We start from the raw sequence: 13,491 nt of genomic DNA on the forward strand, positions 1-13,491 counted from the left end.
GTGGGAACTTTCAGACAGAGATTTACTTGCTAAACTGCTTTATAGTACTTTTTCCTTGTTAATGTGAACACATTTCTAGTAAGTGTAAATAATCGGGCTCTTTGTTTACAGACATAGGCATACACTTAACATAGTCTAAATATTTGGGCCTTATTTTCCGTTGCTGCTTATTTCTAGAATTGGCAGGCTCACTTGAGTAGGTTGCATGTAACCAGGCCAGGAGCTAGGAAACAGGGATGTGCTTCATCGTTTTTTGTGTGGATCATAGCTCCAGCCTTGCAAGGCACCCTGGAAAAATGATTTCTCTGGTGAGATGTAATGTTCAGTCAGCAGTATGCCCTGTGACCATATAGTGGTGAAGCTCCATTCTCTGAGTGAGTTCTGTCAATCCATTTTGTTACCGTGTAGACACAGAAGCTATGTGGCATCCCCTCCCAAGTGTGTTGCCTTTAACAAAAGTCCTAATTTTCCAAAGATTTGATTTAGAAAGCACTTCTAAAGGTTGTGTTTTATACAGAATATTATTATTAAAAATAATACTACATCTTAGACACTGGGGTTTTGGGTGGATTTGATATAATAGGAAAAAGAAAGAACTTGGAGTCAGGGATCTGCCTCTAGCTCCTTCTGTGATCTTGGCCACGTCACTGAATCTCTGGGTCACGGTTTCCTCACCTGCTAAATGACTGTGTAAAACTAGATAATCACTAAAAGCTGTGATTCTTTGGCCAGAAGTAGCTTGTGTAAATGGTGGACTTAGTAATTTTTCTGTTACTAGAAATAAGGGGTTAGTAAGATAGCTGGATGTAAGACATTACATATTTACATACCAGCAATAAATGAAAACAAAATGAAAGTCTAAAAAAAACTATCACAGTAGTGTCAAAGATACATCTAGGAACAAGTACAAGAAAATGTACAGAAAAGACTCTACATAAAAAACTATGAAACATTTTCGAGAGAAATAAAACCTAAGTGTTCCAATACTGTTTCATGGATTGAGGAATAGAAAAGATGCTATACATGTGGAAAATCAGAGCACTAAGAATAGCCAAGGTACTCTTGAAAAAGAATGAAGTGGAAGGAGGGCTATATTGGATATTAAGACTCATTGCAGAGCTAAAATAATTTTAAAAGCATGGTATTGGCATAAGGATAGACAGACCAGTGGAACAGACTAGAATGGATACTTACTTGATCTATGGCAAAGATGGTGTCAAGTACAGTGGGGATAGGACAGTCTTTTCCAGTGAATGGTGCCAGGTCAACTGGATGGTATCATTGAGGAAAAATGAAATTTGGTCACCACCTCATGACAACCTGCTGTTGATTTATTAGGGTTGACACTGGAATTGGGGTTATGTTGTTAAAACATGGCCTTATCTATTAAAGGTACTTATAGGTGAAATGATACTATGTCTGGGACTTCCAGGAAGATCAACAAGAAGAAAATAAAGGGTAGAATTGAAGAGAATAGAAAAACCAAGACTGGCAAAATGTTGATACGTGTTGCAGCTGGGTCTGGGCGGGGGGTTTGACTTTTCTCTGTACTTTTATACGTGTTTGAACATTTCTGTTGTATATAGTTTTATTGAAAGAACTCAGTTCCAGGTGGTTTGCAAGTCTAATGTGAAAGGCAACAATAAAGCTTCAAGAAGGTAACATAGGGGAATATCTTTCATACCCCCTAAGGTAGGGAAGGATTTCTAAAATATAACAGAAAAATGACTAGTCACACAGGAAGAGGCTGATAAATTAGACTGCATTGAAATTAAGAACTGCTCTGTATCAAAAGAAGCCTTTAAAGGTGAAAAACAAGCCAAAGATCTGAACATCTATAACCAGCAAAGAACTGCATTTTGGGATAAATGAAAACCCGTACAAATCCATAAGAAAGATAACCTAGTAGAAAAAGAGATTTGGTAAGGTACCTTTCACAAAACAAAGTATCTCAGTCATCAACAAATGTGTAGGGAAGTACTTAACCGCGTTAGCTTTAATTTGCATTTGCTTGATGACTATAGTGAATACCATTGCTGCCCGCCCCAATGGCTAACATCAGAAAGCCTGACCCAGCCAAGCTCGTGGCAGGCTGACGAGCTTTCACACGCTGCTGGTGGGCGTGGAAATGGGTAAGACCAGTTTGGAAAACCATCTGGCATTACCTACTACAGTTGAACGTTTTCCAGCTGCGTGTATACCTGACAGGTGCGTGCATACCTGACAGATGAGTGCACGCGTGCACCAGGACACGTGTCCGTAGCAGCTGTACTTGTCACCTGGCAGGGCGAGTGGGGGGGTCCCAGTAATAGATGAATAATCAACTGGGGAGTATGCACACAATGGAACACTGTGCCACAGTGGAACCCGTGGACGGCGGCTCCGACAACACTGTGGCTGTAGCTGCTAAGCACGGCCAGAGCCCAGGAAGCCAGACACAAAAGAATACACAGAGAGTGGTTTTGTTCAGAAAAACTAGCAGACCCAGATGAGGGACGGGTGCTTAGATGGTGAGACTTGAAAGGAATGGGAGGAACTGGGCAGCATTAGAGAGGATATTGGTCACCTCAGTGAGGGAGGGAAGGGGCGGTGATTGGGAAGGGACACGAGGGGGCTTCTAGAACGTTATCTTTTTTCTCTTGGCTTTGGCATAGTTTACACACAAACTCACTTTGTGAGAATTGGTTGCTGCGTGCGATTGTTTGGGGCACTTTCTATATCTGTATATGTAGATCTATATATTTATAGGTATATCTTGCAAAAATATGTTTTTTAAAAAAAAAAACAGCTCATAATATTGGTTCCTATATTGTGTTTTAGAAAAGCTTTAATCTTTTTAAGAAAACATTTAACCTAAAACTTTGAGGCACTTGGTCAGGATTGCTAGGGGTGCTTGTGCTCACCGTGTTTCATTGCTGCGCACGGGGAAAGGGAAGTGATGGAACCACCTCACTCCGAAGGGACTTGGGCTCACAGGGACCACTCTGCACATCGGCACTGCTTGTGCACCACGATGACGTTTGGGACGTACCGACATCCCACGGTGCAGAGGGCCATGGTGTGAGCACTGCTGCCGAGATTTAGAGCTAGTCAGTCTGTGAGCCGACTGCATTAGGGAGTTTTGGAAGACTAGTTTGACTCCGCTTTCCGCTGTGACATTATAATGTTCTTATTTGCAGGAATGGAAAACTGGGAAGAGGAAGGCTGAGAGAGATGAGCTGGTGGGAGTTATGATATTTTCCACCATGGAACCAGAGGCACCTGACTTGGACTTACTAGAAATGTGAGAGCTATTGTCACACTTGCCTTCTTCTCAGCCCATGTCCCGCTGCTGTGCATACAGGCCTTGGCTGGTGCGACTGACCGCAGCTGGAGTGCAGGGGGCCGGGCGAGACCGTGTGAACATGGAGAGGGTGGGCCGCGGGCCAGTGACCGGGAAAACCCCACTTGCACAGAAAGCAGGGTCTCTCTAGCCATAGGATCAGATTAAAGTCGGCTTCCTTTTTATCTTGAAGTGAGTGGTTTCCTAGCTGACACAGTGGTTTCTGGTCATTTCTAATAAAGCAGATAAAACAAAGTAGGCCAGAGCCGGTGCATGCCCGCGTGGTTGTCAGCAAAGCAGAAGTCTCAACCTTGCCTTAAGGAAGCAAGTCTCCAACCTGCTTTTTTGTGCTATTTTTCAATTTGTTATTTTTAATTACGTAATTTTTTTTAAATGTAGGCTTGGTTGAAAATCGAGCAGTTCCTTTTCTATGTAAAGACTAACAAGAAATATTGGGGGTTTTTTTAAGAAGTTTTTTAAATAAAATTATCTCTTATGTGTTAACCAAATATATAGATAAAAAAAAGAAAAACACACACACACAGAATCTTGCAACTACCCAGAGAGAAAAATCAATATTAATATGTTGGCCTAGGTCTGTAGTCTTCTCAAATGTCCTCTGCACATGTGTAAAATTGTTTAAACACAAAAGTCTTCACACTGTGTATTCTGTCTTATGATCTGTTTTTATTTTTGCTTTTTTCATTTAACATGATACTGGGATGAGTTTTTCAGGTTAGTACTTTTTACATCCTCGAAGAACTGAGACGTTCAGTATCACTTACGTGGTTGTGTATCCAGGTTACCTTCTCCGATTCGCTAAAGTACTTGCTGGAATGCATGGGGACCCACTCAGTACGTCCACTGATAGAATTCCACTCAACCAGATATTCAGGAAATCATGATTTTGTATACTTCAGAATAATTTTAGTTAAAATTCATAGGGAATTGAGGGGGGAAGGGAAGCAATTAAAATTTAAATAGCAGATTTTTAAGTAATTCTTTAAAAATCTGTTTTTTTTTAAGATTTTATTTATTTGAGAGAGAGTGTGAACATGAGCAGGAAGGAGGGGTAGAGAGAGTGAGGGAGAAGCCGACTCCCCGCTGAGCAGGGAGCGGGACGAGGGGCTTAGGCCCAGGACCCCAGGATCATGACCTGAGCCGAAGGCAGCCGCTTAACCGTCTGAGCCACCCAGGCGCCCCTTCTTTAAAAATCTGAATGAAGCCTGGTTAAAGAGCAGTTGTTACAGCGCAAGAAAACAAGCACTCGTGATTATGTTTGGCAGGAGTCTCCCTGACTGTGTTCATTTTTCTCCCCCTACACATCCCACTGTTTGACCATTTGGTAGCCAAGTCAAGGACATGCCTTCTTGTGTTTTTGCCCCATAGAGAACAGAAGTGCGACGCTGTTGGTAAATTCACCAAAGCCATGGACGACGGCGTGAAGGAGCTGCTGACGGTGGGGCAGGAGCACTGGAAACGGTGCACAGGACGTAAGTGCCTGTCCAGCCCCGGGCCCTGGTGGGGGGTGGCGCAGGCTTGGTGTCGTGACCTTGACCACACCGAGGCGCCGTCCACACGAACAGAAATGCCTGTAGTGAACTGAAGTAATGATACAGCCCGTTGGGGAGCCTCGCTTGTCAGCCCTACTCAGCAGAAAACGGACTCCGACAAAGCCAGTTCCAGAGCGCGTATAAACACCGTGTTCCCTTAAGTGTTTCTAGTTATTTGGGGTTTCTAATCTATGGACAAGTAATTTTTTTCTGCGTGTTTAGAGGGTACTTGTTATTTTTAATCTCATGATTGTACTTTTTAGTCTTTATCCATTTGGTAAGATGTTGTATATGGAATCTTCCTCAACTTATGATGGGGTTGCATCCCGACAAGCCCATCCTAAGTGGAAAATAGCCAAAGTCGAAAATGCAGTCAATACACCTACCCTCCCAAACATCACAGCTTGGCCTGGCCCCCCTTCACCGTGTTTGGGACACTTACATTAGCCTGCACTTGGGCAAAGTCACCTCACACAAAGCCTATTTTATAGTAAAGTGTTGAACATCTCCTACCGTACCAAAAGTGAAGAACAGAATGGCTGTCTGGGTGCAGGGTGGTCATCAGTGTGCCGGTCGCTGACCCCTGTGGTCGCCAGCTGGCGGGGCTGCTGCCGCCCAGCATCACAGAGAGGGTCCTCCCGCAGGTCACCAGCCCGGGACAAGAACCAAATTCAAAATTCCAAGTACAGTTTGTAGTGACTGCGTATTGTACTGGCACCATCATAACGTCGATAAATTGTTAAGTCAGGGACCATCTGTATTTGCTACAGCCCCGATTTTTTTTTAAAGATTTTATTTATTTATTTGACAGAACATGAGCGGGGTGGGGGTGTAGAGGGAGAGGGAGAAGCAGACTCCCCACTGAGTAGGGAGTCCGATGCAAGGCTCGATCCCAGGACCCTGAGATCATGACCTGAGCCGAAGGCAGACACTTACCCGACTGAGCCACCCAGGCACCCACTATGGCCTTAATTTTTAGAAAAGACCAGGATAATTGGCTGTGGAAAGCATAATCTGGGTCAGACTAGGAGCAGTGTGAGCCCAGGTGGCCAGCCGTGGCCTTCTGCCTGCTCCTTCCATGTCCTCGAGGACTTCTTATCCCCACCCTCACCCCCCCACACCCCCCTTCCCTTGTGTCTAGACCATCATTTTGCTGAACCATGTTGTCCTGTATTCCCTGGCACCCTCGTGTCACATAGCCCAGGCTAGAAACAATCACTGTCAGCCGTGAGGGTCACGCTGGCCAGCTACCCTCCCCCCCTGAGGCTCCGCTGGCTTTGGAGGCCAGCTCACCACTGCGTAGCGTTCACACAGTCTTCGAGGGCCATAGACACTCAGGAGTTTCCTCCCCTGTCCACCCATCCCGTCCTCATCTCCAGCGCAGCCATCTGAGTCCCAGAGAGGAAACTGAGCTCTAGTTATGGAGAAAGTGGTGCTGCCAGTCCGACTAACCTAAGGCCCGTGGGCTAGCCGTAAGGCTGGTATCGAAGAATTTTCTAGTCTTCAGCTCATACACCCTACAAGAATACTGGTTGTATTCAGTTTTGTTTTGTTTTTCTCTTAATGAAAATGGCTTCTACTTTGTGTAATAAAGATAATACGTACCCACTTTTAAACCGTGATACTCAGCATAGGAAGGAATTTATCTGTTTTGTAAAGATTTTTTAACAAGTGATATTTTTCTTCTAAAGAAGGGGAAAAAAATCAAATTTGAAGTCAAAAAATAATTTTAATGAACAAGAAACTCAATGTCGAGTGACTTGTGGATGAATTAAGATAGCATAGCACAGTTAATGACAATATTAAGATCCATTAAATCCAGACCTGAAATCTGAGCCTTATCAGGAGTTGGCAGACCGTGGCCTGGAGGCCAGATCTGGCCTGCTGCCTGTCGTGTCAAGTGGAGCACAGCCATGTCCGTTTCTGTACGTATTACCTGTGGCTACTCTCCTGACAGTGGCAGAGTCAAGTACTTTAAACAGAAACCCGTGGCCCCTGCCAAAGCCTGAAATAGTTACTGTCTGGCCCTTTGTTGGGGGGGGGGGGGGGGGGGCGGGCAGGAAGGCCCTGCTTCCCACTGAATGACCCTCTACCATTAACGTAATACTCGGGATCAACAAAACTGCTGTGGCAGCGGGCCAGCTGTTGGTGCTCGAGGGGCAGACGGCGGGGAGTGAGAGCATTCGCTCCTTTCTCGTGGCACAGAAACATGACACCGCGTCCTAAATATAGCACTGATTAGGCCCGAAACGGTCATGTATACAAATGCAGCGTTAGACAACAAAACCCACCGCCAGCCTTTGGTCACAGGGAGGCAACTCATGAACAGAAAGGGGAGTGACACTTCTCTCGAATAGTGATTTCGTTGTAAAATAATTAATTTTAGCTGTAAGCGCTTATGAGGCCATAATAAAAGTAAACCCTTGAAATCTATATGTTCTTGGAAAGCTATTCTCTATTTCTTAGAAATATTTTGAGCACAAATCTTAAAATCACAATTTTAAGGATCTCATAAACATCCGGGCTTATGATTTCTTTCCATCCCTGGGGCTCCTGGGTGGCTCAGATGAGTGTCTGACTCCGGGTCTCAGCTCAGGTCTTGATCTCAGGGTCCTGGGTTTGAGCCTTGCATTGAGCTCCATGTTAGGCATGGAGCCTACTTTAAAAAAAAAAAAAAGAAGAAGAAGAAATTAAATCCCTTATGTCTGACATCTAGTCAACTTCATGTCCCATGTAACCCATCAGGCCAAATTTATGAAATAGAGGCTATTGGCATAAGGCTGCTCCCTTTTTGGGAGGAGGGGGAGTTTGAAGCACTTGGTTTAGGATTTGATGTAAGCATATTTTCTTTCCCCTTTTCTCTCAAAATAGAGTTTCTTAAAATTCCTAATCTGTAAAGTAAGAAATCTAGCACATACTCAGTGTGGTGAAGCACATGGCAAGTGTCTTTAACCTCACATATGTAGTCATAAAAAGGCAAACAGTTTGTTAAAATTAAGCTAATAGAGTTTGAATTCATGTTTCCCGATTATTGCAACTTATAAACCATATTTCAGATTTGTCTGAACTAGATTTTTTAAAAGAAACATTTAAATTTTTCTTCTTAATACTGCACTGTCTTCAAATGCAAAACAAGGCTTTCTTTTGAAAAGCAATAGAGGTGTTTAAGGGGACCATTTATAGATGCAAAGAAAAGAGCCTAAAATACAGACTCTCTTTCCTAGAAAGTTCTCCAGAGTGACCCTAGAATCCTAGAATTTTAGCACTAGAAGGACCGTCAGAGATCATTTCATTAATCATATTACACAGATGAGAACGCTCAAATCCCTCCTCCCTGGTCCTGTGAGTCCTTCTGCCATATTTTTCTCCACACCTTGTTGCCTTCAGTCTTGTTTTGTTTTGCAAATAATCATTCATGCATACAGTGAGGAAAGGAATCACAAATGCCACATCCACCATCTGTTAGCCATGCAACCCTGGGCAAGGCAGTTTGTTTACCTGAGCCTTATTTTCCTGACCCGCGGAACAGAGCTGGTGCGTCTGCACCCGGTAGAGGGGTTGCTGTGGTGATCAGATAGGATGGGGTACGCGCAAGTACTCTGTCAACTAGAAACCCTCTTCCAGACGAGCTCCCGGTCACTTTGGCTTCATTCAGTGAGTGAGGATGTGGCCCGGGGGTGGGAGTTCAGGACGAGAGCATTGGCCACGAACTGAACAATCAGTTTATAACAAATTTTATTGAAAAAAGAATCATTAATTTTAAAAAAGCCAATGATTTTATTAAAGACTATAGACTCCTTTGAGTTGCTTCAGATTTCTTTTAGGATAAAAGTAATCACTTTCAGGAAATAATCAAATCCCATTTCTGTTTGCTCAGAGGACTAGTTCACAATGTATTCCTTTTTCTCTTTTCAGCGTTGCCCAAGGAATATCAGAAGATAGGAAAGGCCTTGCAGAGTTTAGCAACAGTGTTTAGTTCTAGCGGTTATCAAGGTACGTCTGTATTTATTTACTTCGGGCCCTTAGTGTCTCGTGCAGACCAGCCACCCCTCAGGCTCTTGGAAGCAAACATGAACTCTGCAGCTAAGGACTCTTGTCACTGACACTGAAATCGGCTTGGCTGCTCCCATCAGCACTTCTGCACCCTCCCCTTACTACTTCTGAGAAAGGGGGAGGGTCGTTATGCTCTGTGTTTTCTTGCTAGCTTCTTGCCTTTCTTTGCGCTCAGATACAGCTCTGTGTTTCCCTAGGACAGGCAGCTATGATAAGTCACCCTCTGCCCTTGCTTTCATCTCTCTGCCAGCCTCAGAAGTCAGGTCTTCCTGTTACAAAGGCCGGAATTCGTCAAGGCCGTTTGGAGGGAACATTTTGACTAAGTAACAAATTCACGTTGCCTTAGGTCTCTCCGTGACCTAGAATTATTTTCAGCGTATCCCATACTGTGTATCTTACCTGTGGTATCTCGAATTCATTGTACTCTTACATTGACAACACTTGGGAGAATAAGCTAGCTGTTTTCCTTTGTATTTTGGTTTACTTTTGTGTGGTTTGCTCTATGGGGCAGGTAGCAAGTTAAAGTGTCTGTCAGGTGAATGGCACTTACTAAATTTGAGTGTGTCCAGTCACTTACAGAAATGGTAGAACTGGTACTTTGGCCATGGTGTTTATTCGGATACTCAGGGAAGATAGGTGTGTGGATGTCAGTGTCTGAGTATTTTCAGGAACAAGAAGTGAGTCTCTAACCAGAATGGAAGAGTTGGGGCTCCCATGTATGTCCTGGCCGAATCGTGTCTTAAAATCCCAACTTTTGGATTGGTGGGAGCTCTGAGGATTAGTTCATCTTGCGCCCTCGTGTTCCAGATGAGGAACGTAGTCTGGGAATGGTCACCCTCCTGGCCAGGGTGCCACGGGGGTTGATGGAGGAGCCAAGGGTAGGGCTGCACCTGTTGCTTGGGTGCCGGCAGGGCTCCAGGAGCACTCTCATCTTCATGCTTCTGTAGTATCTTGATGGGAGGAGAGCTTGTGTTCTGAAGACACTAGACCCCGATCGTGTCCGTGTCAGAGCTCACCTGAATCTGCGCCTTCCTTTAGCCCCCCACCCCCACCCGGAACTCTCTGTCCTCCAGCCCCACTCCCACTTCCTGCCATCACCCCTTAGTATACAACACCCCTGTGGGAGAACTGGCTCTGCATTTGGGGCTCCCCCAGGTTCCGATCCCTCACACCAGCCCCCCCCCCCCCACCTGGTAAAAGCAGAGCAGAGCCTCCTGGCCCAGCAGTCCCTCTGCCTGTGGAAGGCTCCCGTTTCCACCTACCGGGCCCCCAGACTCCGCAGCGTGGCTAGGGTGCAAGCCTCAGCCCTCTCTGAATTGAGTTCATTTGGATTTCTTCATTCTCATGGTGCTTCCGTGACTACGGAGAAGTATGATGTTTTAGTGTATTTGGTATTACTATGTTGAGAGCAGGGGTCCTGCAGTTGTCCCCATCCTAACTAGAAATGGAGCCGCTCCATGATGAGATTTGTAAGCCTAACCATGATTGTTCCAGTAGCACGGACCCAGACCTGAGGACTTCCATTCCTTGAAGTCAGATAGAAAACTTAGAAATCATTCAGAGCTAGATCACAGAATTTGTAAACAGCGATTCACTTGTTCTCCTGGTCGATGCCAGGAGAGACAAATCACTCACGCTTCACTAAATGTCATATTAATAGAGGGTGCAGGTAATTGAACCAGAAGTCTTAAAAAGGGGGGAGGAGAAGACAGTTGGTAATCTGGGGAATGGGTCCTAAAGATGTTCTTTGGTAGCTTGGTACTGTACATAAATCTTTCTGTATATTTCTCATTCTGTAAATTTCAGTAGAATCTGTGTACCTTCAAAACGATCAGCTTCTCTCTGGAGTTTTCTATCTGTATAATTGCAGCCCAGAGCAGCCTGGCAGAAAGGCAGGATAGAGAGGCCTGCGGGGGTGGGGGCACAGGGGGAGGCCCCGGCAGGATGGGGACGTCCTGGAAGGGAGGTAGAGTAAGAGATGACCGTGAGGATACCGAGCCGTCTCCACAGCGCCCGCCCACGTGATCCCCTCCAAACCACGCCTCACAGAAGCACTGTTCACTTTCTTAATGTTTTTCCTGCTGAAAACCATCAGTCGGTGTGTTATCAGATATTCCTACTGCAGATGGCACTTTGTCAAGTATTAAAAGTGCTCAGTGTAATATGCTTTGTGGGGAATATCCTTCAGCTTCCTAGAGTTCTTGTTTCAAAGAACTTCTCAAGTCCCCACGGACTAGCTTTTCACGTTTCAAGGCAAGTGACGTTCAGCAGAGTCGAGGACTGTGTCTTATCACGTCTTCCTTTGCTCAGATGTGCGGGTGATGTGGGGGCAGTGCTGCACTCTTTGATCTTCCAGTAATTCGGAGGATTACAATTCCTAAGAATATCTCGGATTATGTTAAATATAACCTTCTGTGCTCCCTCTGTGAGTACAGAAACTAATACTGGAACAACACGGAGACTATTCGCATGGCCTTTGCATAAATCCATGAGGCGCTTCCCGTTCTTATGGATTATCATGGAAAAATAATTGATAAAAATATTTAGGTGGTTAACTGTAGCGGAGAAGAGGAACAGCTATAGAAGCTAGACCTCTGGTTTCATCTGGTTTTATAGATTTTACTTTGAAGCCATGGGAATGTTTTACATTTATATTTATTATTCTACATTTATTATTAGAAATAAATTTAGGGGCGCCTGGGTAGTGCAGACGTTAAGCGTCTGCCTTCGGCTCAGGGCGTGATCCCGGCGTTCCGGGATCGAGTCCCACATCGGGCTCCTCTGCTGGAAGCCTGCTTCTTCCTCTCCCACTCCCCTGCTGTGTTCCCTCTCTCGCTGGCTGTCTCTCTGTCACATAAATAAATAAAATCTTTAAAAAAAAAAAAAGAAAAAAGAAATTTAAGTTCATTTATGTAAAGAATGTAAAAAAAAAAAAAAATCCCTAAAAAGCAAAAGCAATATAAATCATTTGATATCAGGATGAAGGCATAACCACGTGGAAAGGAATCATTTCACATTACCATAAAACATTGTATTTTGATTATATATCTCTAGTAGCAGATGCCTTAAAGTCAAAAAACTTAAAAAATCTTTTTTTTCATTAATCATATCGTTAGCAATAAAATGTTGGTATTGTTATTAAAACTTCTAAAGCTATTTTACATATTGTAGGGTAAAGCAAATATATAATTGTATTACCATTTTTAGGAACTAAGTTTTAAATGAAAGAGCTAAACATAAAAATCAAAAGTTTTAAAATACATTATGAAAAATCCTGGTCCTAAATTTGAATTGGAAATATCCATATGAGCTCATTATGGTTTTCATCTTTTTAAAAAAATACAATTTGCCTTGCTCTGTTCATTGAAAAGGTCTAGAAATAGCCAATCCAGTAGCGAGAAGCACCTCTAGCGCCCCCCACGGGGGATTTCTCAACACTGTGTTCCACCCACGTGAACCAGAGCTCCTAGCAGAGTGCAGATGCTGGTCTGAAAAGCCTTCCAATGGCCAGTAAAGAGAAAATTAGAGCATTAGTAAAAATAGCACTTTCTCTGCAATGAAGCTTATCAAGTATATTTAAATCCAGGATTGCAATGATACATTTTTAAAAAGTTAATCTGTTACCTCTGGGGGATGGTTAGAAGATCAACTCATTATTCTGAAAATGGCAAAGAGAAAGAAGCATTTAATGTACTTTTTCTCTTCCAGTATCTCAAAATAACCAGATAGTCGATAAAAGAGAGTTTCTCTTTATACAAGTGCCTCAGGTCAAGGAGTGATAGGAGTAGAATAGCAACACTTTGCAAACCTTTCCTAAAATGAAAGATCTAGATGGTACAGGGAACAGAGGACTGTGTTATCACCACAGACATAGTCAGCGAAACCCAGGCTGTGGGTACCAAGGCAAGTACCTGGTTTCTTCAACGCCCCAAAAAGAAATTTGCAAGAAAAGAGGGAGGGAGGAGAAAGAACCTATAGATTGAAGAAACACTTCAGCTCTCTGCCATGTGGGTTTTCTCTGCGTTCTGAAAGCAGCCAGCTTGATTCCAGACACCAGGGAGCTGCCCACTGACCAGATAATTCTCTCAGAAGCAATTCCCTTTTCTCCAGTGTGATGTTGGTATTGTCCTTGCTTTTTAGAGTGCTTATCTTTGACATAGAATTTATGGCTGCATTGTTACGTGGCCAGCGAAAGGGGGGAGGTAGGGGTGGATGGTACAGGTGCAGAAAGACTGGCCATGAGCTGTTCGTTGGGAAGCCAGGTGATGGGTAGATGGGGACTGATTACACTATCCTCTAGTTTTGAAAAGTGTAGTGTTTTCTATAATGAAATTTTTAAGTAAAATAAACGAAGAGAAAATACTTATGAGTACTGATGTAGCTGTAATGATTTCCAGGCGAAACAGATCTCAATGCTGCAATAACAGAAGCAGGAAAGACTTACGAAGAAATTGCCGGTCTTGTGGCAGAACAGGTATCCACATAGCCACGCGGTCCTGGTGTGGATTGTATGCTGTCGGACCCACATGTTTATTTAACCTATTTTAAAACAAACTTTGCAAA

General features: G+C 43.9%; 1 protein-coding gene across 1 annotated transcript in view; it reads left to right on the forward strand.

Annotated features, from left to right (window-relative positions):
• The window catches only part of SNX9 (sorting nexin 9), a 58,363-nt gene that overhangs the window by 36,537 nt on the left and 8,335 nt on the right, over positions 1 to 13,491 (forward strand). The window contains exons 10-13 of the mRNA XM_011219568.3: positions 3,180 to 3,283; positions 4,712 to 4,815; positions 8,791 to 8,868; positions 13,326 to 13,402. Of these exons, the coding sequence (XP_011217870.1) occupies positions 3,180 to 3,283; positions 4,712 to 4,815; positions 8,791 to 8,868; positions 13,326 to 13,402 (363 nt within the window). The remainder of the gene's footprint in view (positions 1 to 3,179; positions 3,284 to 4,711; positions 4,816 to 8,790; positions 8,869 to 13,325; positions 13,403 to 13,491) is intronic.

This window comes from Ailuropoda melanoleuca, chromosome 10 (assembly GCF_002007445.2).
Source record: "Ailuropoda melanoleuca isolate Jingjing chromosome 10, ASM200744v2, whole genome shotgun sequence".
Lineage (NCBI taxonomy): Eukaryota > Metazoa > Chordata > Mammalia > Carnivora > Ursidae > Ailuropoda > Ailuropoda melanoleuca.